At 38.4% G+C, this 27,880-nt stretch overlaps 3 protein-coding genes across 5 annotated transcripts; 2 read left to right on the top strand and 1 right to left on the bottom strand.

The window, feature by feature from the left end:
• Window positions 1-4,770: 4,770 nt before the first annotated feature.
• On the top strand, window positions 4,771-12,538 carry zc3h15 (zinc finger CCCH-type containing 15). Its single transcript, XM_067480785.1, has 11 exons — window positions 4,771-4,990; window positions 6,237-6,338; window positions 6,507-6,612; window positions 6,778-6,930; window positions 7,471-7,562; window positions 7,650-7,832; window positions 8,402-8,482; window positions 8,673-8,738; window positions 8,888-8,998; window positions 10,486-10,621; window positions 11,482-12,538. Exons 1-11 carry the CDS (start codon window positions 4,916-4,918, stop codon window positions 11,661-11,663), a joined length of 1,287 nt encoding a protein of 428 aa, XP_067336886.1. The 5' UTR covers window positions 4,771-4,915; the 3' UTR covers window positions 11,664-12,538.
• Window positions 12,539-13,718: 1,180 nt separating this feature from the next.
• rbm45 (RNA binding motif protein 45) lies at window positions 13,719-21,230 on the bottom strand. Of its 3 annotated transcripts, XM_067480714.1 has the most exons (12): window positions 20,916-21,230; window positions 19,858-19,980; window positions 19,429-19,555; window positions 19,112-19,237; window positions 18,732-18,797; window positions 18,085-18,255; window positions 17,509-17,638; window positions 16,589-16,682; window positions 15,655-15,812; window positions 15,232-15,307; window positions 14,936-15,074; window positions 13,719-14,289 (listed from the first exon to the last, which is right to left on the bottom strand). In XM_067480714.1, the coding sequence occupies exons 1-11, from the start codon at window positions 21,189-21,191 to the stop codon at window positions 14,958-14,960; spliced, it is 1,464 nt and encodes a 487-aa protein (XP_067336815.1). In that variant the 5' UTR covers window positions 21,192-21,230; the 3' UTR covers window positions 13,719-14,289; window positions 14,936-14,957. The 3 variants fall into 3 exon arrangements, with proteins under 3 accessions (XP_067336815.1, XP_067336824.1, XP_067336830.1); XM_067480723.1 differs by lacking the exon at window positions 18,732-18,797; XM_067480729.1 differs by lacking the exon at window positions 18,732-18,797 and having other exon boundaries at window positions 19,151-19,237.
• Window positions 21,231-24,024: 2,794 nt separating this feature from the next.
• cycsb (cytochrome c, somatic b) lies at window positions 24,025-27,863 on the top strand. The gene is made up of 3 exons (XM_067481005.1): window positions 24,025-24,163; window positions 25,913-26,087; window positions 26,718-27,863. The coding sequence occupies exons 2-3, from the start codon at window positions 25,919-25,921 to the stop codon at window positions 26,861-26,863; spliced, it is 315 nt and encodes a 104-aa protein (XP_067337106.1). The 5' UTR covers window positions 24,025-24,163; window positions 25,913-25,918; the 3' UTR covers window positions 26,864-27,863.
• Window positions 27,864-27,880: the final 17 nt, after the last annotated feature.

Here is a 27,880-nt window from a genome sequence, read left to right as displayed (position 1 = left end):
GTGCTATGAGAAACAAAATTAATAGACTGATATTTTTAAGTACCTTAGTAGATATAATTATGAGGATAAACAGCCTAGGATAGTTTTTCAAAAAAGTTTTTGCTACAGCAAATAGTGGCAAAAAAGGTAAATGCCACAGTTACACAACCAATTAAAGGGTTAATGCAGCATCCTTCTTGGTCTTTCACCATCAAATGTGATGACACTGAGCTATGTGAGAACAGAACTGTTACTCGTTTGGGATACAGTGATACTATATTTAACAAAATAAAACATATACTTATTATGCTTTAATATTAGTTATTAAGATAATCATAAAGTAATAAAGCAATAAAGTAAAGACAAAACCATAGACATGAAAAAAGGACAAACATCATTGATACATCTTTAAAAAATTTAGTTTACTTATTTTACTTATTTTATACTGTACAGTTACAAAAATTCTAGGGTCAATGATTTAGTATCTATACTTTAAAAAAACTTATTAAGACATGAATAAGTTGTTTTTGTTGTTTTGACCAAACTGCAACATTAATGAAATGGAGTAAAGTAAAAAATTCAAAATTTTGTAGTAAGACAAAAAAACACTGTATTGGGAGTAAGTCAAAGACTCATTTACAGTAAATACCATTAGCGTTAATTTGGATGAACGCTGATATTGTATAGTGTCAAAAATAAATGACACTCTTAAGTGTTGGTTTCCTCATAGTGTAAAACTTGAGTAATACTTAGCTTAGTGTAAAAAAAAAAACTCTTAACAGAGACGAATTGACACTGTGGGTTTACCACTACATTAAGTGTAAACTTTAGCATCTGGTGAATGGGACTATTTGTTCACTGACTCAGTTTATAATTAACTACTTAATTTTTGGATGGAAACTGCAAAATTTACTAAGTGTGATGAGTTACAATGTCCGCAGTGGGTGTTATTTTGGGGTTTAATTCTTGGAAATTGGGAGAACAGTCTTAGCACAAGACCCCTTTAGTAGCTGATGTGGCGCTTTTGATCATGTGATCTTCATTAGCAAATGTTCAAAATTCCATTTTAATAAAGCACTTTCATTCCTCAGTCCAGTTAACTCCAGTTGAATATTCTGTAGTATGATCAAAAACCCGGAGCAGCTACTAAACGAACCTTATGTATTGACCTTCCTCATTAACATTCACATTGTTTCCAGTTACCAGCCAGTAAACCAACCCCATCTATTCTTCCCCTAGTGATTCAGTGCAGTTCAATTCCATTTTTATTGTCTCTGGAGAGGAATATTGTTTGCAGATGGCCTTAACAATAAAATGAGGAAACTGAAATACACAGTAAAAAAGTCACTGTAGGAATACAATAAAAAACAGAACACAAGAACAAAAACCACCCAAAGGTTTTTGACCACACAGATGAGCATGAGCTGGTAAAACTATGCAGGGAGTCAGTTGAATATACTACAATGAAGTGATGCCAGTGTTTCCACCACTTTTGTGTGGTGACACTTGTGGTAACACTTGTGATTGACACTAATAAGGTTTACAAACAGTTAGACATTTTTCTGCAGTCATTGAATAACAGCTAGTTAAAGAACTGTTTAACAGTGTTTAAAATAGACCCAGAAAAGTATCTCTTGGTCCATTTCGTTGTTTGGAGCTCTGTGGATATTTTGAGATATTTCCGGTGCAGCTACAAAAGTATAAAAAGTAAAAAGGACTACAAATGCAGCACCAGTTTTTTTTTTTACTCATCTAAAACATCAGCAATAGGCTAAACATCCTGTTTGGGCGTCAGTCCCTCAGGATTATCGAGCAAAGCGCTCCTTTCCAGACTCTTCATTTTCCACATGCTTTCAACCATCACACAGGGAGAAAGAACTCCAGCAAGAGAGGAGGAATGCACAACAATCTCTCCACCGACAGTAGCCTCAAGGGACCGGAGTACAATCCATCCAGCAGACAAGTTGTGTTATCAGTAAAAGGATACGATTCCCCATTCCCTATGATGAAAAATAAAACATGTTCTTACGCTGTCAGTATCACTACTTCTCTTGCTTTTGCTCATTACCTGAATATAAAACTCAAAGTTTAATAAAACAAGTTCATACTCGTTCTCTTGGGGTAGTAGGAAATTATCTAATGTAAATGTAGACGAGAGGTTAAAGGGAATGTGGGATTCACCAGAGCGAAATAAAAAAAGGCAAATTACAACAACTTCTGCACAAAATAACACCTGGATTGCGAGGAGCATCACAGGCTGATGAGATCTCAGCGGTGTGCTGGGCAAAAAGCAAGTGAGGTGATGGGAGGTCTGGGCCTTTATGCAGTATACACTCTTTTCCCATCTACAGTGAAGATTTATTTATTTTTTTCTTGTGGAGCAGATAGTATCCTGGGTGGGCCCGGTTGGAGGCAAGCTTTTCTGCCCTTTTCTTTGCCCCTGGTGTACTGCAGCTCCTTGATGGGGAGCAGCTGACAGCTGATGACCTGCTCACCACTCAGCAGTGCAGACAAGGTGCTGCAGTTTGTCCTTGGAAGCAGGAGGAGGCCAAGTCAGACTGAATACCAGGAAAATTTCAATTACTGCCTCAGAAAAATTGGACTGGAAAGTTTTCTCAGATACCAAAAGAGGGCAATTGACTGTTCTGCTTTGCTAATTAGGGTGAAGATGGTTTCGCTACATCTTCAAGTGTTAGTGGATTTAGGTGCGTTTGTGTGTACGTACGTGATATGCATTCTATCTGCAGAAAAAGTCGATGTTTGTATGAATATGTAGAAGGTGGTTATAGGGAAAAATGATGTAGCAGCAGATAGAGTGATTTATTAGATTGTTCTGAGACTCACAATGATCCTCATGGAAAGAGAGAGTGGGGGTGGAAGCATGAGAAGAAGAGAAACAGAAAGTTTGCTCGAGGCAATATTACACACCTCTGTTGTCTTAAAATCTATCCTTCATCTATGCACGCCAGGAGTTGTGTCAATATAGGTTATTATATACACGCTCGCCAGTGAACTGAACTGCATTGTGGAATGGATCCAAGGTGTAATAAATAAATAAATATCTCCACATATAAAATGAAGTAAAGTTGCATCATGTGCATGCACAGACAGCAGAGAGGATGCTAACACATGTCTTGGTAACACATTTGCAGCCAAGGATGCTGTTACTAGAGTAAATTCATTGTCTCACTCTGGGACTCATTACAGCACACTACTAGTACTGTCATTACCCAGACTGAGTAAATGTTGTCCCTTTTACCCTCGAAACCCAAGGCTCATTAAAACACACAACAGCAAATGAGAACCCAAACGGAGCAGGCGTGTGTGACCCATTTTGGCTCGTGACTGCGTTGTGTGTTGTACAACACACACACATCCTGAACGGCAAATTGGGCTGAAGCTGAAGCAGGTATGTGGCTCGAGACCCCATGTGTCAAATGTGCCAAATGAAACCAAATTAAGTGAAATCTAATTAAATCAAGCTGAATCAGCAGCTGAAGCAGTAAAACCCCTGCTGGTTGGCTCTCTGCCCGGGAGCCACGACACACTTCTGGTTACAAAAAAGGGCTTTCTTTTTAGTATGATTTCAAGCACAAAAGATTGCAGCTCTGCTGTTGTTGCTCTTCTTGTTCTGCTTTCTTCTAATTTCACCCTAAAGCACTTAGTGATCAGGGACTATACAACCCACACACACAACCAAGATTTACAGAAACAGGTCTAAAATTTCATTCAACACTCAGCCATTCAAAGTCATACCAGGGGTGTCTTAATTGAGCTGTATTCTACACAACTAAAGTATTAAATGTCAATAAAACAGCCGTGTCCACAGGCCAGATGGTGGCTTTGGAACAACCTTTTTTAATGCTTAGGACAATTAATTGTAAACCACCTACTATAGAAACACAATTCTTTTTTCCTCTTGTGATTTCTTGGTAAGAGATAAATCAACTGTAACACCACTTTCAGCCACATGGGATTATGCACCAAAATCTGTTTAAACGTGTCCTCATAATCATTCATCCAATCATCTCCATTTTTGACATTTGGCATCTCTGGACTACTCTCTCTGATTTCAGCCACAATTCTTTGATTCATTATCACCTCTGCACACTGTGTTTCAAAGTGTTTTGTATGTAGTTGGCTCTGCAAAACTCATTTACACATAACTCCATAGTCCTTTTTAAAATCTAACAAAAATGGAAAGTATGTTCTCATAGATATGAAAGCATTAATCTTCATAATTGCTTTAAACCCTACATTTCTTAATCTCATTGATATCTTGATATTAGTGCGCTCTCTAAGGATAGATGTTGGAATTTCGTTATGCTTATCCACAAGTGTTTTTCTCATCTGTTACTTCTCACTTCAACCGGCAGATACTGCAACACTGACACCTGGAGATTAAATTCCAAAACTGCAGTAAAATAGGCCTACACGGAACCCTGAGTAATCCCATCATCCCATCAACATCCATGCAGATATGTTCAAAATAAAAATGTATAAGCACAGAACAAGATTACTATTTTATTTTTGCTATAATATATATAAATGTAATTATGTATATAATTCAGCAATCAAAAATGTGTGTTTGTTTTGCATATTAAAATGCATTTTGGATATAATTTTTAAATTATTTTATATAGGTCCCTATGGCTGCTTGGTGCCTCTATACGTAGAGCAGTTTAGATTTTGTTTTGATTGTTGCGGGTTTACGTAACTTTTTCTATTGACTACAGTACCCGTCATGCTTATCGGAATGCGTGATGACGCCACAGAACACCAACAACTCACATGTGGCCTACGCGCGCCGTTGACGTGCCGTGCTAGCAACAGCTGGGTAATGTAGAGCTGGTGTTTCAGCCGAAAAAACACATTTTAAAATAAATAATACACTGCTATATACACGCGTTTTGTACAGAGCTAATTCGGAGCCAATATGCCGCCGAAGAAACCCGTCCAGCCCGGGGGAAATAAAAAAACTCAAGAGAAGAAAAAGGAAAAGATAATTGAGGTAAAAATAACACGAGTTAGCATGTAGGTTTTTAGCGTTAGCTGACCAGCTAACACACCGCTCACAGTGCTAACCGATGCTAACATAAGTGCCATTTGAGCAGTTGTTTTGAGTGTTCATCAAAAGTTCAAATCACTTTTACTCATTAATAACCGAGTAATCTAGCTGCCAAGCGCTAACTTTGTAAGTTTTCATCAATGAGTGCAAGATTGGCGAGCTCACTGAGGCGGCCAGGCCGTGCCGCCACAGCAAGTGTTCACTTTTCCTGCTAAGGTAGATTTATGTACCTAAGGCCAGAAGAAAAGATTAGGGTTGTTACTAACACGTCTTCGTGATTTATAGAAACCGGACGTTATGGCGCACTGCTATGGGCCTTTTTGTAATCGGCCATGAGAACAACGATTTCCGAATGTTTCAGCGTTAAAACAGGTGGAGAGTCAGAACTTTATAAACGTAACACACATTAGAATTCAAATACCACCCATTTAGAGCAGATTTTGCTCCCGGCAACGATAAAACCAGGTCACAACCTTTTGCTAAAACCGGCTTGTCAGCCTAGGTCACTTGTTTAGACACAGGTTGTTTAGGAATATATTTATGTGCGGTATCATTTATCACTGCAGGAGTTTAGCTTGGTTTTGTTTTGGTGAAATTATCCATCAATGCATGTTTAGTCTGACCTGAATATCAGAGAAGCGTCTATCACCTGTCACGTTTACAATAGACTATAGACACACTCTTTCTCGACAACATAATCTCAGTTTTAAGGCCAGTAAGGTTGTGTGATGAATGTCAGAATCGTATCACAGTATAACAATGTGCAAGCAGATGCACAGCATATTTCTGTCATTCATACGTGCTTGCTTATGATTTGTAAATACTTATTTATAAACTCTTCAGCAAAGGTGTTTACAGTGTTGTTGACCAAATGATCACTCTACCAATCCTGTGGTTGATTTGTTGACATGGTTAAATGTTTAAACCAACCAGCATCAGTCCCATATTGGGACAAGTTGTCTTTGGTCACCACAGTTATACATCAAACATCGGCAGATGTGTCTCTTGGTGTATTGTAGAATCATATGATTGTTGGCTTTAAATTGGGATTCTCAGAAGTACACAATGAATGTAAGGACTTTTAGGTGCTGCATTGCACTGCCCAGCTTTTTCACCATTATTCTTCGTATTTTGTGCTGCTTACTCTGGCATAATTATGAAATTGACAATTGGCATCTTTTACCCATAGGATAAGACATTTGGCTTGAAGAACAAGAAAGGGGCTAAACAACAGAAGTTCATCAAAAACGTTACTCAACAAGTGAAGTATGGACAACAAAGTGCCAAGCAGGTTAGTGGGAAGGTTCATTACCATGTTACTTGTTGCCATCTTCTATTTTTGAACTGTTAACTGATTATTACTCTTCTATCAAAGAGTACTGATTCAGTATGATCATAAATATGGTGTATCTACTGTGTGTGTGTGTGTGTGTGTGTATGTGTGTGTGTGTGTGTGTAGATTGCAGAGGCAGAAAAGACCACTAAGAAGTCTGATAAGAAAAAGGAGTTGGATGAGCTTAATGAGCTGTTCAAACCGGTGGTTGCAGCTCAGAAAGTCAGCAAAGGTAGCCAAAACAGAGTCTGTGAAAGTATAGGAAGATAAATCAATTTTTTTTTTTAAACCTAGTCTAAGGGTACAAATTGGTATTGGCTGGTATATATTGTTTGTGTTCAACAAATTTCGCCAGTGTACTTTAAAAGATGAATCAGTTGTCTCTCCTTTCCTGCAGGTGTCGACCCAAAGTCAGTGCTGTGTGCATTCTTTAAGCAGGGCCAGTGTACTAAAGGTGACAAGTGCAAGTTCAGCCATGATTTGTCGATAGAGAGGAAATGTGAGAAGAGAAGTGTCTACGTGGATGAAAGGGACGAAGATCTAGAAAAAGGTTAGTGTGACGCGGAGGTGACCTGGTTACTGCTGAGCAGTGTTAATGATGCCGCATAATGATTTTTTTCTCTTACCAAATAGTATAATGGTTATCATGGTTCAATCAATTATTGGTTGGAGAAAATCAGCAATTTGGTGATATCATCTTAATACCTAGTAAATGGTGTTGTGTAATGTTCTTTATTGTCTGAAATACAGTAAACCAAACGGCCTAATACTGCCAGATCTGCTGAAAAAAGTCTGCAGATTAATCTATAATGCAAGTAACAACTGTAAACCTAAAACCATCTGATGAAAAACCTGGTTAGTTACATGATAATCTGACCAAATTTATATATAAATTCACATTATTTCAAAGGCATCAACAGGATGTAAGATTGTATCCACTATACATGAAATACTCACAATAATGTCACTGTTATATGTTCACAGGTGACTTTATCATCATTTATTTTTTGGTAACATGTTGTATTAGGCCATTAAACACTGAACAGCTAACTTCTTTATCTAATGTGGGGAACTGTTGTGTTCTGTTTAGACACTATGGAGAACTGGGATGAGAAGAAGCTGGAGGAAGTGGTCAATAAAAAGCACGGAGAGGCTGAGAAGAAGAAAGCCAAAACACAAATTGTAAGTCTGATCGGACACTGAGTGAGGAGCAATGACAGATTATAAAGAAGCATATTTGTTAAGTAGTCCAAATTTGTTTGTCTGCAGGTGTGCAAGTACTTCTTGGAGGCCATAGAGAATAATAAATACGGCTGGTTCTGGGTGTGTCCAGCTGGGGGTGATAGCTGCATGTACCGGCATGCCCTGCCACCGGGCTTTGTACTGAAAAAAGACAAGAAGAAGGAGGAGAAAGAGGAAGAGATATCGCTTGAGGAACTGATAGAGAATGAGGTAAGCTTGGGACATCTCCAACTAAAATCAGATTTATTTATTTATTTGTTTGTTTGTTTGTTATGAAAAATGTCCAATAAAGAAATATTATTAAAAATTGTTAATATGGGTGCTGAGTGAGTAAATGTAATAGGGATTTTACTCCTCTCTACTCCTAAGGAAGAATTGTAGGTTAATATTAGGGACTGCTGGTATGAATAAATGGTTTGCGGCATCCTGTAAGAATGTAAATGCATAAACACACTTCTGCTAACCAAAGGCAGTGCCTCACTCGTAGTAAACGTGTACTAAAGTGCTAACAAGCTGTTCATGGTTGACTAACAAAGTGATGTTGGTGCCAGTAAGTTGGCGTAATTCCTACTGTTCCTTTAAAATTTAGCATTAAGATACACTAACATATATATTACTGTAAGTAGTTTTCAAGATGGTCTCTCTGTAAAGACTAAGAATACAAGAAAAATCATTACTCGGTCAAAAACAAAACTTAACAAAAGGCAGGTAACAAATCGATTTTTCCCTGAAAGCCATCTTTTATCACCGTATGCTGACAGCTCTTTATCTCTTCGCAGCGTGCAGCTCTGGGTGCAAATGTGACTCGGATCACACTTGAGACTTTCCTGGCTTGGAAGAAGAGGAAAAGGCAGGAGAAGGTTGGAAAATGTTTTGTTAGAGATTTTGTTTCTGTCAATTTGAGGGCAGCGCCAGAAATGTCATTATGTCATTATTTAGTGTCTTATATTTCCCTAAGGAAACGAGCCAGAATATTGACACATATTTGTATTTCATGACAAAATCATAAAGCTTTAAAAAAACGTTTAACTGGCTGCTGTTGATTGACAGGTGGACAAGGCAAGGGAGGAGATGGAGAAGAAGAAGGCCGACTTTAAGGCTGGAAAATCGTTGGTGGTAAGTCTGACTCCAACTATTGTGTGTGCATTACATACAGAGTTGATCGTGAGCATTTCCGTGGTGCCTGCCTCATGTTACTGAAAGTGATGCCGAGGCAGACGTTTCGTCATTAACCCAAGATTAAATTATATCACATGTGTTTGTAGGTGAGCGGCCGTGAGGTGTTTGAGTTCCGTCCAGAGCTGGTTGATGATGACGATGCGGAAGCAGACGATACTCAGTATGACAACGATGAAGATGAAGATGATGATGAAGAGGTAATTATGAATATTTGCCAAACACTTCTAATGTATTATTAGGATGTGTTTATAGGGTTGAATGATTTAGTGAAAAACTAATATTGTGATTGTAATAGGTCAGAAAAAACAAACCCTTGTTTCGTTGATAAGAAAAATTAGTTTGGCTTGTATGACTTTTTATTTAATGTGTCCTCTGTGCTCTTCGAACTTGAAGTGAGATGTCCCAATGCAATAACTGTCCTCAACATTGTTTACTGTCTAATATTGTTTTCTATATTTATACAAATAGAATTATCAGCGTTGTGATCTCGATGTTTCCCAGTTCTAGAAAGTTGTTTTGGTAATACTGTGAGGTCAGTGTTGTCTGGAAGATACCTTATGGCCCTCAAATACTCAAATTCTTTAATTCGAACCATTGAATTGAAATATTTAGAAAACAGAGCTCAAAGGCAAAACGTGGTGGCATAATAAATCTATCCTTTATACTAGAAATACCCAAGTTTGGTATTGTGACTGCAGCTCAGGTTTAACTCTGAAGGAGAGAAGTTAACCTTTTCACCAATCATTCTTATTCTATGGTTGGCTCAAAAGCTGCTAGAATGGTAAATGGTCTGCACTTATATAGCGCTTTTCTACCTATTGGCACTCAAAGCGCTTTACACTGCTTCTCATTCACCAATTCGCACATCGGCATGTGACCGGAGGAGCTGGGGATATAACCATCAACTGCGAGATTGGTGGACAACCGCTCTACCTTCCTGTGCCACAGTGACCACATATAAATAAGTTCCTCACAAATGAAATCAAATTTACCACTGTCATCTCCTGAATTTAACAGTGAATCATATAGAAATGTTGTAGATGGAATGTTAAAACTCTATTTTCTGCATCTCTACACTTTTGTTTCAGTACATTTCTTGCTCATCACTGAGTCTATTTGCTCACAGGTGATAAAAGATGATGTGGTTCAGTCCTCAGACTTAAATCTTGTTTTTGTTTTGAAATTGTTTGGAATTTTGGTATGGCCTGACATCAAACAGCAGATGAGTTGCCGCTTAATTACTTGCACCTGTTGCATTGGTTTGTTTCTCAGTAGATTCAGGGTATTAATGGATAACAAGGCTAATGCAACAAGAAAACCTTCCCTCATCTCTTTAATTTAGGTTTATCTTAATTATGCACAATTGGGCTTTCGGTCCCTTAATTAATTTCCTGGTTCCTTTAATTCTGGAAACAAATAGTTAATGTGTAAAGATTAACAGGTTTTATTTTGGAACATTGAAGTTCCAGGAAGCATTAAAAAGTTTTTAGCAGAAGAAGAAAGTAATGCAAAAAAAATCAGTTTGTAACTTAGTTGAGTGGGTTGTTCTTGTTTAACCAACAGAAAGGACGTCTTATCTCATCTCAGCACCGACAACGGGCTCTTAAAGCAAAGACAGATTGTGCGTTACATGTTTTTGTGTCATGCTTGTATCTGAACCTGCTGTTTATCATTTGTATTTCAGATTGACACTACAGAGGTCCAAGACATAGACTTATCCTGTTTTGTTCCACAAGAGGTTGACAACACAGGCATTACTGTAGCATCCATGGACCGTTTCACCTCTAGAAATAAGACTGAGCCAACGGAAACAGAAAATGGTAAGAAAATGTATTTCTGCCTAGTTGCCATGTGAGTGCTGGTCAATCTGGATGCTTAACATCACAGAGGAGGAGGGTATAGAACATTTGCTTTGGTCCCTGGTAAATTAATTCACTGTTTGGGCTGGGATTTTAAACTCCATTAAATTACAGGACTGGGTTTATAATAGATGTCGAGATGGATGGACAGAGATGCACAGGAGAATGATTCAAAACCGTATTCCTTCCCTGAGTCACAGCTCAGTCTAATTTTAACACAGAAAAGACATTTTTCCCTTTAGTTATAGCTCATGTCCCCAAGGACATCATTATTTCTTATGACTATCTACAGTAAACATTCATATCTGCAGAAAAATCATAATCACATTTTTAAGTTTTCTTCTGTATCAAATTAATTAAGTGATAAATTACTTAATCTGGCCTATTTTTTGTGCGGATAATTTAGTAAAAAGAGGGGGCACCTGAGAATGAACATTTCATTACAGCAGGCTATTTGTTGTTCCTATTGCTTTAGGGTATTCTCCTTTTCATATGTAGCATATATCAGATATCAGCTGGCATCCAATAGGTAAAAACACTTTAAAAATAATTTCTCACAGAAAGTCCCATTTTACGCTGAGCTGTTTTAAATTAGGATCTGGGATTTAAATTTTTCTGTCAACCCTTCAGGAGGCTAGTTAGTTATTAAATTACAATAAATGATAATAAAATTACTAATTGGTCAGAAGGACAACCCTTGCTCAACTTGAATATCCACACTGCTGCCAACTGCCACAGATGTGCTTGGTGTTTACTGACCGTAAAGAGAACCATTTAAGTATATGAAAAAGGCATTTGAAAATTCTTTCCTTTGTCTACAGAAGAGAAGCAGAATGGAGCTTGCGGTGGCACTGAAGCCAATGGACTTCCAGGTGAAGAGGGAGAAGGTGAGGAAGGAGAAGGGCAGGATGAAGAAGAGGTACCAGTGGATGAAAACCTGTTCACAGGCGAAGATCTGGAAGAGCTTGACGAAGAACTCAACACACTGGTGCTGGCAGACTGAGAGGCAGCATGTGAGGGTGACGAGGGAGTGTGAGGTGGATGGTAGGACGGACTAAGTGACAAAGGGAAGGACTGATGGATGCATGGAGCTGATCAACAGAGAGACCAGATGTTTGATTTTACATTTCAGAGACTCCAGTAATAAAGCCTGACTATATCATGACATCACTGACTGTCTCTGCCCCCTCTGTTTTCTGTATCGTCCCCTGACACCGCATCACACCCTTGACAGTCCGTTCATCAGGTGTCCCATTTCCACAGCACACAGGGCTATTAAGGGTTTATCAGGGCCAAGTCCACATAAATGTTGTTGCTTGTCAGAATTTCCATTAAGAGAATTTACAGCTGTGCACTAAAACCTCTCTGGCTTACCTAAATACTTCCAATAAATTATGCTTCAAGGGCTTCTCTATCTGAATACAATTAAATACTGAATATGTTGATTTACAGAGTGAGACATTACAAGGGCTTAAAATGAAAGCACTATACCTGTGAGACTGTACTGTGGGAATTACATGTAATACTATTGAAGGATGTGTAAAGAAGCTGCTGTAAACTGCAGTGAACAGGAGTGATTCTGCTGTCAGAAGATTCACCTCCTCTCATACCAAAACAACAGCTGTGGTTTGAGCAGTTTTTATTACAGTAAAAACATCTACAAATCTTTTTTTGTATTAGCTGATGTTGAAGCTGTGTAGCAAATTCATTTTGTGAATTATCCAGCAGCAGACCCAGCTTGAGTTCTATTATTGAGATGAGATTAGTGCTATAATAAGAGAGAAGCCCAAATTGGGAGTGCAAGTTAGTCTGTCAGCCCAGTATTTTAAATCATGTTCGCATGAATTGCCTCCGGAAGAAATAAACGATTATTGTACATCCAATGTGTCACTTCTTAGATGATGCCACATCCCACATACGGTTTAGTGCACAAGTTTGCATCCCCATATTTTGAAATGGCAAAAAGAGTAAAACATTTTTTCCCCATTATAATATCAAATGCACTTATCCTGCTCACAGTTGCAGGGTGCTGGAGCCTATTCCAGGTGTTGTTGAGCAAGAGGAGAGGTCTCAGGTCTCCAGTCTATTTCAGTGCCAACACAGACAGACATTTACACTCAGATCCACACTTATGGTCAATTTAGAGCCCCCAATTAACATAACATGCATGTCTTTGTACTGTGGGAGAAGCATGTAGAGAACATACAAACTCCACACAGAAAGACTGCAGCCAGCAGGTAGATTCAAACTGGAGACCTTTTAGCTGTGAGGCAACAGTACTAAGCACTTCACCAGTTTTAAGACTATTTTATGCCAACAAGATACTAAATTAAAACTACAATAAGCCATGTACACTCTTACAAAGCACAATAAACTATGGACTCTAAAAAATGTTCACACTGTGACTGCAATTTCCCCAAAAAAACAAAAAACACATCTGAAATTTATTTTTTAGTGATTAAGGGGGATGCAAACTTTTGCAATAATTTATTTTAACATTTTTCATTTATACTATCCTTGAGTATGTTATTTCTTATGATAAAAGATCATTTGTACTAGCTGAATATGTATTGTTATTATACAAAGATGAATAAGCTTAAATTCCTCTACATGCAATCACAATGTGAGGGGACGAGAACTTAACCCTAAATCTCACATTACAATATACATTTAGTTTCAGTTCAGTTAGTACAAATGTTCCTTCAATATTTTTTGCCATTTACAAATAAGGGATTTCAAGCTCTTATAACCAACTGTAATGTGTGAATAATATAAACATTAATAACCCAAATACTCTTATAGAAATGTACTAGTTTAGCTTATTTTTAATAAAAACTAATATACGAGTGAATGTATGAATGTGTCTGATTAAACAGCTTCTCAATTTGTTCCCCTCCTCCACAGGCAACCACACTTTTCCATTTATTTTGTAAATTTTGCCCTGAGAAATAAAATTTATTTAGCAGAGCAAGTACATAAAATAAAACTGAAGAAATGAAAAGTCAATTTTCACACGAGAAATTGTCATCATAAATGGATAACGCAAGACAAAAAAAAATGGTGTGAAGTGATTTTTATTTTTATGTAACACACATTATTAACACATACTACAAGAGCAAAAAAGTGAAGGACTGTATCTGAACTAAATCCAGCTTCATAAATCCTGTTTTTTTTTTTTTTTTAGAGCTTATCAACAGACTGCAGCCCCCATCCACAGTTTTCGAAAAAGTACATGTTGCTACTCACCTGAACTGAAATTGAAATCATATTTTTAAACTTTACTTTAAAACTTTCTTCAGCAGTCTGTACATGTGCTACTTGCTGTTGCTGTAAACTGGTTAATCCAGCTGACAAGAGCCAAAAGTAAAAAAATGTACATTAAATAAAAATGAAAACATTACACTACCTACAAACTACACATAATTTACATGTGGCTGCTGTTCACAGATTGTAAGTGATTATCACTCCACAATTCATAGTCTCCATAGTCTTTAGTGAGTCACCACAAGGTCACTGAGCCCAAGTAAGGTCAGACAGGTGTCAATGTCGTGTCAGAGGTCGGGAGAAGGGCTTGATGTCGGTAGGTAGGTCTGTCAGTTTAGGTTTCATTGTGTCATGACAACAGTCGCCTAGGGAACAAGAAGCTGCAGCGTTATTCACAGGATCAGAAACAACTCAGTGGTCATTAGAAACTTGTTGACATCTTGTCAGACCAAGTAGTGCTCTCCTAACAAATAGTCAAAAGGGTTTCAAAGGAGTGTGCAGGTGTGTCAAAGAGTACAGGTGGACGTGGCAAATCTACTCTAGTGTGCAACATCCTGTGATTGAGGCAGAAAAACTGGTGCTCATCTTAGCTGTAATGGTGTAGCACTCTGCTTTCACTGTGGAAAGAAAGCCCTACTACCACATTAACAATATCTGTCCTTTTTGAAAACTGTTTAACAGAGGGCCAAGTCTATGCATGTCCAAGTAGAAAGGAAAATCTGAAAGAATGTCTCCCATTTCAAAAGAAATCTGAAGACATACGGCCCTCCACAGCACATGCCTACCCGTTTTTGCTGACATTATATATGCAGGTTACAGCATTTTGAGTTTTTATTAATTTTAAAATCAAAATCAACATCAATTAGCTGCATATAGACGTAATTAAAAGGTTTAAAAAAAAAAAAGAAAGAAGAAAATCTGTCAGAATGTCAGCAGTGTGTGTGCTACAGGTCCAACAGGTTTGCATTTCCTCATACTGGCCGTCCCTGCATCAGAAAACATGGCACTTACCGGTCATTTTGGTCATGCGGTCCTAGTAGGTGCGAGGCCGCTTGTGAGACTCTTCTCTGGGAGGATCAGCCAGCATCACCTTCATCTTTACTCCATTGACAATTCGACTGTGGAGTGCTGCCATGGCATCATCTGCACACTGAGAGACAGAAATTAACAAACAGGAAAGAAGAGGAAGGTTTATCTAGGAAGAAATACTAGACGGGCCAGCTGGTCACTTTAGGCTAATGCTTCACTTGTCACTCAACATGTCACAGACATTCCTGTGTATTTAGTCTAACTGTATCCACCCCTACCTGTTTGTCTGCATACTTCATATATCCAACCTTCCTCCCAGGAACCAGATGGACCTCAATAAGAGAACCAAAGCGACTGGCAAGAGACACAGGGAGAGACAGTGGGGAAGAACAAAAAGACATGAAATTGTAAAACAGAAACATATTATCAAGGCTGATGATCTGGAACAGCATTTTGAGACGAATATTACACAGTCATCTAACAGAACTTAGCTTGATGCTCTCATCCAGAAGAATTTACAGAAAATGAGCTAAGGAGTTGTGATCGATTGAACCTTTGTCTTTCTTTATAATGGCACTTTTTATTGTTTCCATTTGACCATTTTGTGACAAAGATATACATCCTGAAGATTAAACTCAACTGCACATTTTTACAATGTTATAATGGAGTTAAATTATGAGTCAACAACATAGGACACTTACCAGAAAACATCCTCCAGCACATCCAGGGGTAGTGGGGAGGGGCTGAACACAACAAACAAACGCTCCTTGGCCTTGCTGTCAGGTGGAGCAAGCTTCTTCAGAGGAGGCAGGTTGACATCTGTCTGAATCCGAGGCATCGGGGAGACAGTAGAAAAACCCTGGAGAAAACAAACCGGCCAACCAGCTAAATACTGTTTTATCCTTGTGAATTAAAACTGTATGATCTCATGCTAAACATGTAAAATATTGTAATTAATTACTTTTATTTTACTATTTATTTCATTCATGAAATGCCACACAAAAGGCCCGGAGCAATAAAAACCCAGAACAGCAATTAACTCTGAGACATTTTTTTGTTGTTGTTGTTGATTTGGCACAGTTTTTACACCGGATGCCCTTCCTGACGCAAACCTCCCCAATATCTACCGGGCTTGGACCGGCACTGCACAGCTGGGGAGGGGAATGGGCTGTTGGGGGGAATGGGCTGTTGGGGGTTCAGTGTCTTTCCCAGAGACACTTCGACATATAGCCAAGGCCGGGGATCGACCCACTCACCCTGTGGTCCGTGGACGACTGCCTTTACCAACTTAAAACCTAAAATTATGGAATAGTGTGGTCACATTTCGTCTCTGAAGTGATTCCAGAGCAACTAAAATGAAAATATTTAATTATTTAACTTAAAAGTTATTAAAATGTAATAGTGCTAGTGTAAAATGTTGCCACTTTTCCTTTAAAAAAAAGCATGACAATAATCTGATTTATATTCTTTGGAAATATAACTGATCTTTGGGCAGTTTTAGAAATATCTGTGCAAATGTCTTCCAAAAAAGCCTTTAAAAAGCGCTTTAACCTGATGGAAGTAGAAACATTTGCCAAACAGCTCAAGATAAAAAGCACTGTGATCTGATAAAACATATTTATTTCATACACTCACAGGTGGTTTCATCACTTGGCTTGAGGACGGTCCGTTCCACACTGCACTCATCATCTGAGCTGCAACAAACTGCAGGGCCATCCGACCGACAGGACTACACACAAAAAACAACGAGCTGTACTTCAGTGATTCATACAGACAAAGGCTATGTTCACATTACATGTTGAAGTGACCCAAATCTGATTTGTTTTTGCCCCCAGCCGACTCAAGTGATAGATGGAATGAATTAGATATTTATAAAATCAGATCTTGGCCAATTGGGTGGGTGGCCCTCAATCTGAATTACACTTTATTTCTTTCACTTCTGTGGACATGTGCATATTGCCTGCCATTATTAGTGTTGGCACCTTTCATTCCAAGAATAAGAATAAACACATGAATGCAAATATTTATTATACATACTGTGTTACAGATGTAACTTTTACTATCTTTGTATTGTTTTACTCCTGAAAAGCATTGTAAGAATGCTGAGCAAATAGAAATTTAAACATATCATAATAACTGGTAAATTTCAGGCCAAGGAAAATGTACAAATGTTTTATTCTGACTTAATTCAGATCACCATTCTGCAAAGACTGCTGCTTTTTTAACATTAGTTGATTTATCAACAAAACTGAGTAAAGCACAATGGGCTCTTGTGGTTTGTGCTGGAACAGCCCATGTACTCCTTTGTTTACTATACAAAGAGTGGTTGCTCCTTTTCTTCCTCATCAGGCCACTCTAGAAAAAGGCTGCCCAGTCACTATGGCCCACAGGGGACAATAAGAAGGTTACTCTTAATTATCAGTGACATTTTAGGCCCATTTTTAAATTAATATATATATTCACTTTAAAGGGCATTTTTAGTACGTGCTTTCATTAACTTCTGACCCTTCTGCAGACACACACAGTGAGTGTGTATTAAGCATGCAAGTGTGTACCTGGTGCGGTCCTCTCCATCATCAACAAAATTTACTGCCAGTCTGTTACCAGGTGGATATTCAAAGCCATTTAGCTTCTCCTTGGCATAAACAGCTGATCCCAGGTTACTGTAGCGAATCAATGCATGACCTGAGGAAATATGGCACACAGAAATCCAAACAAGCAAACATTATTAACGCTAGAGTCATTAAAAATGAGTCGACATCCACAGTTTACACGAAATACAAACAACTTTGAGTTCTATTTCTTGAGTTTCAAGGAAAGTTTAGCAATTTAGCAATACATGGAATAGAATAATAATCATACAGCACTGATTTATTTCCTCTTGGTCAGACAAAAACACAACTGAAAAAGCAAAGACAGGAACATTTATTGACTTTAATAATCACAATAAATGAATCAGAAATAAATTAAATATTAAAAACAACTTTGCCCAAAAAAAAAATCTAAATCAGAGGCCCACTAAGTTTAAAAGATGGGATACATCAAAAACACCATTGTTGTATATTGATTCTAACGTACAGTATTACAAATTATAAATACATTAAGCCCATGCTTTGTGGTTGATCACTAACCTTTGCTCATTCCATAAGCGTCTCTCTGCAGCTCGCAGTACTCCATACCGGGAATAATGTCAAACAGAGCAAAAATCTGCTCCTGGGTGAGTGCCGCCCGTGTTGACATCATAAGGCACCGTGTGAAGTCTCCAGAGCGGTAGTCCATGACCAGGTAGTTCCCAGGGTCAGCTGTAGAAGAAGTAAAGACATCAGTTTTAATAACAGGACACGGACAACTGCAGGAAGGGATTTACAAATGTACAGTATGTCAGAGGCCTCGAATTCCAGTTGTAATTAAATGTTTCTTTGTTGCCCAAGTCTGTCATTGTTTTACTGTCGATTCCCTCCCTAGGATACCTTTGGATCAAACACTGAAAAAGTAAAATGCTCATTTACCTGGTAAGATTTAGATGATCTTTTTCCCGTTAACATTTAAAAGTAACATTGTGCTCTCTGAAAGTTTCTTTAAAAACTTGCATTATGTCTACTCAGTGTCACTGCAGATGAAGGAGATAACTCATCACTTCATTTAGATCCTCCAATGGGACAAAGGGTCACAAAGTCCTCTAAATAACTCATAAATCACTTAAGCTGTTTGTGTTTAACTGTCCTAAGGCAATTATTTTTTGAAAAATGTGTGATCTGCAGTTTTCATTTATGTTTACTTGCTAGCAGTCTTCTTCCCTGCCTTTCCTGGTGCATTGCTGAGTTTCTTGGTGCTTTACTGCCACCTGTAGATCAGTGAAATAATGTGAAACAACTGAAAGGATCATTAGGACCCACTTATAAGACACTTCACTAATAAAGAGGCTTTTACAAGCTAGAACATTTACAAACTAGTTTTGACAGAGGATAAACTGGCCCTAAATGTGAAAAAAAGACCTTAAAAACATCAGCTAATGGTCAGTTTGTTAGGACAGTGCCATAAAAAAACAAAAACTTTGTCTTTCTTAATGTCATCTGACAGCACGCACTTAAAACATAAATCAATAATGTGGCTAAACTGAGAAGATTTAATAAATTTGGATATCAGTCAACCGCGTACCCATAGGGAAGGCGTACTGGTTCATGGAATCAGAACCACCTGAGTAATCGACTCTGGCTGCTCCCCCGCTGTAATCTTCTGTTGATGCAGCCTTTGAACGAGGCTCAGCCAGGATGGCCCTGTAAGCTAAAAGAGTTCAGAGTTGTGTTTTTAAAAGGTTAATATTAGTGAGAAGCAATCATGACTAGAAACACACTAAACAAAGTATATGTATGCATATTAGGGAGTAGAAATGTGAGTTTGTGAAGTACCAATTTGCATCTCCACATTTTTCTGCTGCTACTTCTTTTGTGTAAAGAGGATCCACACAATCTTACTTTTGTCACAGTTCTCTATAGCAAGGGCAGCTTCGGAAGGTTTGTAGTATCTCACATAGCCCAGTCCTTTACTTTCCCCGGTGAATTTATTTTTGATGATCACACAATACTCAATTTCCCCATATTCCTGAAAAAGAAACAAACTACTAATTTAATATCTAAGTTTTTAAGATAACATGTTTCAGATCTTAAAGCTTAAAATATATATGTAAAATAAAAAAGTGAAACCATTTTTGTTTTAGTTTAGGCATATTTACAGAAATAACACAGAAGGTAGTATCTAAAAAATATATGCGTCCATTAAACTTGACTAACATGTTACACGCTGTTTACAGGTCTTGGTTTTATTTAACATAGAGAGAAATTTTTAAACAGAAAGAAGATTCTGTAGTAAGTGGGTGAAGAAAATGAAGAAGTGGGTGTAGCTACTTTGAATATCTTTTTGAGGTCCTCCTCTGAAAATGTTTTGGGGATCATGACAAAGATTCTGGTCAGCTCTTCATCCTCAACATCTCTGTGTCTTGTTGAAGACCTTGACTGGGCGATAAACACCTGCACAACCCACAAGACAATTGAAAGTATTACTGGCTACCCCTACAACTTAAAGACAACAGCATCTATGATATCTAAACGATGTAAGTATTATCTAAGTTAATTTAATAATTGAATGTTAAACAATAGTTGTCCAAACACTAGTTCCATTTACAGCAACACAAAAATACACTCACATCTGTCTTAATTTATAATCCTTATGTCAGACAATTGTTATTTTAAATGGCATTTTCTCCTCATCTCTTAAAAGGTATCTAGTTTGATGTTATGTTCAAATGTTTTGAGACTTGTTCTAAAACCCATTCTACAAACAATATATATTGTGTGTTTGGAAAACAGTGTGTGCTGCTCAAAGCATTTAAAGTTTTCCATTGTGTTCTGGTTAATTTGACTTGATTATCCACATTCATTGCTATCAGCAAATTCTGCCGGCCTATAAAATTATACGGAAGTATGTAGATTATCGAGTGACTCTCTGGTTTGGACTTTGCCCGTCAAAAAAATACGGAAGCTATTGGAGGGGGGGAACACTGCAAGACCTTCTAAGTGCATGTTACATGGTTTTATTCCAAAACCAAATCATCTGCAAATATTTACGAGGCATCACAAAGAAAGAGGCAAATTGGGGAAATGAGAAAAACCTTTATTAACCCTGTTGGCCACACTGCATGCACTTTGGAGATGGTCTGACTTCAGTCTCTCATTTCCCTGTGAACCACGGATCGTGGAGTAAAGAAAACCCTACATCCATGTTTTAAACTAACGCTAACGTTAGTTAACGTTGTGTTAATCATGCTAGCAAGCTAACGTTACTGTTCAGGTGTATCAAGCTTGTTGAGCTTCAAGTGGTGGAACTACCTGCCATTTACAACGCACTAACGTTAACGACAAATTAGCCAACAGGATTCTGTTCGCTAACACATCAAGCCCGTTACCTTGATGGGTTTAGTCCCTTCCACCAGCACTTTTCCGTGCATTTCCTCCATGGCCAGGCAGGCCTGAGAAGATTTGGAGAACTTCACATAGGCGATACCTTTAGACTCTTTAGTCTGCTTGTCTTTGACAACCCAAACCCCCTGAATGTCTCCAAAGACGGAAAAACTTTCCCGAAGCTCATCTTCAGTTATGGACCGACTTGTGACCACGAAGAGACGGCTGTTGGGAGGGTCATCGAGGTTTTCGGGGGATTGTTTAGAAGGGTAGTCCTCCATCTTTCTTTGCCGCTAATGAACGTCACTACGTTTTATGGACGAAGCCTACTCCTCCTTTTTCTTTTTTTTCTCTCCTCTTCATCTTCTTCTTCTGCGCTTAGTCTGCTTGGTCGTGCAGCTAAAGCGCGTTGTTGCCCTCCATTTATCTTTTCTAAATTATAACACATTAATATAGCCTTAGGCTTTCAGTTGGTAAGGCAGTCGTCCACGGACCACAGAGTAAATGCTTCGATCCTTGGTCCCGGCTATATTTTTGAAGTGTCTCTTGGCAAGACACTGAACCACTAACAGCCCATTCCCATCCCCAGCTGTGCAGTGCCGGTCTTAGGATATATACAGGTGCTGGACATATAATTAGAATATCTTCACAAAGTTGATGTATTTCACTAATTCCATTCAAGAAGTGAAATTTGTATAATGTATACATTCGTTCCACACAGACTGATATATTTCAAGTGTTTGTTTCTTTTATTTTTGATGATTATAACTGACAACTAATTAAAACCCCAAATTCAGTAATACTTAGTTGGGGCTCCTTTTACCTGAATTACTGCAGCAATGCAGCGTGGCCTGGAGTCGATCAGTCTGTGGCACCGCTCAGGTGTTATGAGAGCCCAGGTTGCTCTGATAGTGGCCTTCAGCTCTTCTGCATTCTGGGTCTGGCATATGGCATCTTCCTCTTCACAATGCACCATAGATTTTTCTATGGGGTTAAGGTCAGGTGAGTTTGCTGGCCAATTAAGAACAGGGATACCATGATCCTTAAACCAAGTACTGGTAGATTTGGCACTGTGTGCAGGTGACAAGTCCTGTTGGAAAATGAAATCTGCATCTCCATAAAGTTGGTCAGCAGCAGGAAGCATGAGCTGCTCTAAAACATCTTGGTATACAGCTGTGTTGACCTTGGACCTCAGAAAACACAGTAGAGCAACACCACCAGATGACGTGGCACCCAAACCATCACTGACTGTGGAAACTTTACACTGAACCTCAAGCAACATGGATTATGTGCATTTCCTCTCTTCCTCCAGACTCTGGGACCCTGATTTCTAAAGGAAATGCGAAATTGACTTCCATCAGAGAACATAACTTTGGACCACTCAGCAGCAGTCCAGTCCTTTTTGTCTTTAGCCCAGGTGAGAACCTTCTGACGCTGTCTGTTGTTCAAGAGTGGCTTGACACAAGGAATGGGACAGCTGAAACCCATGTCTTGCATACGTCTGTGCGTAGTGGTTCTTGAAGCACTGACTCCAGCTGCTGTCCACTCTTTGTGAATCTCCCCCGCATTGTTGAATGGGTTTCGTTTCACAATTCTCTCCAGGGTGCAGTTATCCCTATTGCTTGTACACTTTTTTCTACCACATCTTTTCCTTCCCTTCGCCTCTCTATTAATGTGCTTGGACATAGAGCTCTGTGAACAGCCAGCCTCTTTTGCAATGACCTTTTGTGTCTTGCCCTCTTTGTGCAAGCTGTTAATGGTCGTCTTTTGAACAACTGTCACATCAGGAGTCTTCCCCATGATTGTGTAGCCTACAGAACTAGACTGAGAGAACATTTAAAGGCCTTTGCAGGTGTTCTGAGTTAATTAGCTGATTAGAGTGTGGAAAAATCCTTTTTTTGTACTCTTAAGTTATATTCTAATTTTCTGAGATACTGAATTTGGGGTTTTCATTAGTTGTCAGTTATAATAATCAAAATTAAAAGAAGTAATCACTCGAAATATATCAGTCTGTGTGGAATGAATGTATACATTATACAACTATACACTTCTTCAATGGAATTAGTGAACTAAATCAACTTTTTGAAGATAGCCTTAGGCTTTGTGGAATTACATGATTTTTCTAAAATCCTTGTTATGCCTTATTATTACATTTATAGGTCTTTTTTGTAAAATATTTTTAAAATCTATGTTCGTACATTTATTGAAACAAAATTGTGTCATTCTTGTTATTACCACTAAAATAATTTCTCAGGACACTGTACAAAAACATTACTATCATAATAAAATATGTGGTATGCCATATTTGCCTAATATGTACACTATTTCTATCTATTCTAAGGACAACAGACATATAGGTAATATAGGCAATAGCCTAACAGACAGAGAGGAAATGAAAAGTCAGTATACTATATGGTTTGTTAAGTTGTATTCAGTATAGGTTACATGCCAAATAAAGGCTAGGGACCATTGGTTGAATATTAAATGTTTTTAGTCTGGAAAGTGTCAAGTAAATATAATATATAAAATAAATGTAATAGGTGTAATGGAAAAAATTGTACCTACAATTTCTAGTGCCAAGACTTTTAGTGTGTAACTCTCAATTACTGTGAGGTATAAGTAATTCGTAACCGTAAACTTAAAATAGACCGCTCAAGTGAAGTACAACATTACAGTACAGTGTAGCAAGCACCAACAACTATGGGGGCATTTTAAATTGTCCATATTCCTAAACTGTGAGCTGGAATACGGGTTTGAAATTTGAGAAATGTACATTTAAATATACTGTATGTATTTCTCTCCTTATATGACTATAGCAGAAGGTGCCCTTTAATGCACAGTGGTTACCAAACGCTGTAAAATGGGGCTACTGCCAAAATATACTACATGCTTCCTTTCCTAGGCTCTTGTCTCCTTTGCTTAATATATAAACAGCGAATGGCAACATAGTATTTCGTTATATGATTGAAAACATTCAATTATGTGCGTTTTACCTCAAAATGTCCCCAAAACATCAAAGTTTTGGAGAGTTTTTGAAGTTAAAAGGTCAAGTAAGGAAACGAACTTTTGTGGAATTTGGACTCATCCGCATTAAAGGGACGATCCGGATGAGATCGCTCAGTTACGCGATGACGTCTATAGCCGGTGCCTCAAAAGTATAGTGACCTTCTTTCCGACCGCCAGACATCGCCTACCGGCTGAGAGAACAGCTGACTGCTGGAGTGAATTGATCTCCATATATTTCAATTAAACGGTACGTTTTTAATAGTGGCTGTTGGGCTTGTAATTCAATTGTATACTATGTTTGTGGGTTTACTACTTATAACGGTGCTAATAAACAACTGGAGAGCCGAAAGAAAGCCGGGCGACTGAGGCTCATTGTTAACGTTAGCTGGCGTTAGCTCACGTGTTGCTTATCCAGCCTAGCCTGATATTCAGGAGTAATGTAGTAATTTCATGCTTAATTGTTTTGTAATTTATTGTTCTAAAGCTTCTTATGCGTCCCCAGTGTTCAAGGATTCTTTAGAGCCAATATAGCAGCGTTGAGCGCGAAATACGGACGCCGTCATTGAAGCATCCTTGACAGCCCGAGTCGCTGGTACATTTCTGGCTAACCCTACTAGCATACTTGCTAGGCCCAGCCAGCTCACAGCAATTGTGTGCTGCCTCGTCAAATCTAAAGTTGTATTTGAAATCCAAAATTATTAGCGGTTTGTGCTTGAAACTGGTTTCAGTTTGTGGTGGACAATGTTAACTTATTTCTCAGACTTCGCGAGACGGCTGAGGTAACGTTAGCCGGTTGCCCGCCATATTAACCATATAGCGCAGCTAGTTAGGTTAGATAACCCACTGGCTGCCTGGACAGTGACCCTAAACCGTATGCTTAATTTATCTGTAGTTTTATCCTAAAATGCAACATGTAAACTATCATGAAAGTCGTGTTAACGTTAGTCGTACAACAAGAGATCTAACTCGCTGGTGCAATTTTATTCAATTGTTACATGGGCATTAGCTAAATTCACCCACGATGAGTCATAGTACTAACCTTTTATTGACTGTTCGACTAACACGTTTTCCAATTTGACCAGATGGTTACATTTTGGCCTTGTTGTTGAGTCCACTATACGGCAGCCAAGTCGACATATTGTGTGGTGTGTTTCCTTGCAGATTTTAAGCTCGTATCTCAAACTGTCAAACAAAATAATGAACTACTTAAGAGTGTAATCTCGACAAGCTAAAGTTGCACAATGGCTAATTATCATCAGTAATTCGATAACAGAAGCAGGAGAACACGTTTTGGCGGAAAACCAGGGTCGCATAACATTAACAGGCTATAAGCTGGCTAATGTTAAGGACGTTAACGTTGGCTCGTTTAAACTCGACTAATGGCTTCCCACGATACTGTAAAGCTATTCCCACTGCTGTCAGCCTTATTTACTCCACAGAGTTGGCAACGTTTCATGTACAGTAACTTGAGCTGAGGCTGCCAGAACTAGATGTAATGTAAGAAAGGCTAACATGTTATCAGTCTGGTTTGGTGCTGATTTCTGTCGCTGAAATAGCTGAAAACGAAAAGTAGTCAGAATCAAAAAGTTCAGGGGACGTCGTGTGTTGCCATTGATGTCATCGGTAGACATACACTTTACTTATCAAGACAGTGTGGCTAAAGGGAAAACAAAAGTGGAACAAATACAGATAAACCTCTTGTTGGCTCATACACCTTGGAATGACCTGGGGAAGGTGCCAGAGGACAGAAATATCCTGACTTGCTTGAGTGCAGTAAGAAAGTAAAACTACAGGTGCAGTAAAAGTTGTCATGTTAAATGACCTTCACAAGATGGCGCCATTCGGACTACAGCAGTGATTAGCTTCCTGCTTTCTACAGGGTCTTTGATTAGAAAGGGGATGGCTATATTTATTAATCTAAATGTATCCATGTCTGTAAGTACTTATTTTTTTTGTCTTTTTCATTGTTTTTGTCTTTTTCTATTTGTTCCTCCAGCTCACTATGGGTGACATTGAAAAGGGAAAAAAGGTTTTTGTCCAGAAGTGTGCTCAGTGCCACACAGTAGAGAAGGGCGGCAAGCACAAGGTGGGTCCCAACCTATGGGGTCTGTTTGGACGCAAGACCGGGCAGGCAGAGGGCTTCTCATACACAGATGCCAACAAGACTAAAGGTCAGTTCAGTGGTAGTGAAATGGGGCTTTCAATAACCTTTAACTACATTGTTTGAGGTATATATTTAAAATGTCTTGTAAAGGCATTTCACTACATCTAAAATGTTTCTGAATTAAGTAGTACAATACAGAAATTGATAAATGTAGATTAAACTTGGCTACACCTGCAATAATTAGTGGCTCAAGAGAATCAGCTTGCTTTAAAAAATATTGATTGGTTAAAGCTTCCTAGCAGAAACCAAGGTCATATTTTAACTCTGTCACTAGATTTTACGTTCCAACAATTATAAATTAAATCACTATGAAGAAAGCCAGCAGTAAATTAACACACTCACTCTGAGCATGGCTGTAATATGTATCTCATGCTACTGACATCTGCAATTATGACATTTTAAAATTTGCATAAACTGACGACATCTTAATGGATACTTTCTCTCATTTATATAAAAAAAAATAAAAAAAAGTTAAACGTATAAAATAGCAGTCCTGAGATGAAAACAGCCAAACTTTTATAATGGGTTACAGTCCTAACATATGGAAAGGGGGGACTTCTGTTATAGTTCTAAAAACTGACAAAGTTCAGAAATGGCCTACTTTGCTTTAATCACCAATTGACTTGTCATTGCTCAGGTATTGTGTGGGGGGAGGACACCTTGATGGAGTACCTGGAGAACCCGAAGAAGTACATTCCTGGAACCAAAATGATCTTCGCTGGAATCAAAAAGAAAGGAGAGCGTCAGGATCTCATTGCATATCTTAAATCTGCAACCTCATGAACTAGTGATAAAAATGAGAATACTTAATGTCATATTTTTGTTTTTCTGCTTGCACATACTAAACATATGGTTTTATGTTTTGTCATTTGTACAAGAGGTTCAGTTTCATTTCTAATTTTATTGTTCAAGTGGCCAAACACAAAACAAAATTCAACTTATTTCTCTCTCTTTTTTTTTTTTTTTTTTTGTGAATCTGTATGAGAACAAAACTAACATAGGGTAATACACCTGGTACTACTAGCAGAACCATCAATTGCATTTTAAAACCTACAACTCTCAAGTTCTGTCCGTTACATCCGGGTGATGCAGGATGGAGATATTCGACCTTTGGTGGTTATCTGGTGCTTTGTCAGTTTGGTCCCAGCTGTCATACTGAGTAGACTTTCTGACCTTTTTACTCCAAATAATTGTGATATTCCTTCATTTCTCTTGTCTGTCTGTATACACTGGGGGTTAGAATCCTCCAGTTGCCATGAATGGTCTTTAAATCTTCACTCAACATTGTTCTCTTTAATCCTTGTAGACAGTGGACAGATTGATGCATTGTAGGATTTCTGACAGAGCCTGATCTGTCACCTTACTAAAGAACCTACTCTTGGCTTATTTCCACCCACCCCCCTGCCTCTTGCTGACTCATATCGAGTTTTTAAAAGTTGTGCTTGAGTTGACAGACTTATCTGCCTCCTTACAGGAAAGAAATATGGGGCATACATGTATATGAATGACTTCATAGCCTCCCCACACAGAGATCTTGGCTGTTATGGAGCTATGGCATAATATAGTAAACTGAATGGCACCATTTGAGTGAGAAGAGAGCTTTTGTCACATGGTTACACAGGCCTGAATTTTAACTTATACTGTATTCTATGAAGTGTTTTTGATGGGCTGCTTCCTGCCAGTGTATACACACCAATGTACCATATGCATTAACAATGTGGTAGCTATGTTGGTTGTGGTCAGGGTGGTTGGCTCAATAAAAGGAAATGTCCAGAATCATAAACCGCTGAGTGTTTTCTC

Source organism: Channa argus, chromosome 1, assembly GCF_033026475.1.
Source record: "Channa argus isolate prfri chromosome 1, Channa argus male v1.0, whole genome shotgun sequence".
In the NCBI taxonomy this organism is placed as follows: Eukaryota; Metazoa; Chordata; class Actinopteri; order Anabantiformes; family Channidae; genus Channa; species Channa argus.
The sequence above is the reverse complement of the archived record's forward strand: the minus strand, read 5'-3'. Positions and strand labels throughout refer to the sequence as shown.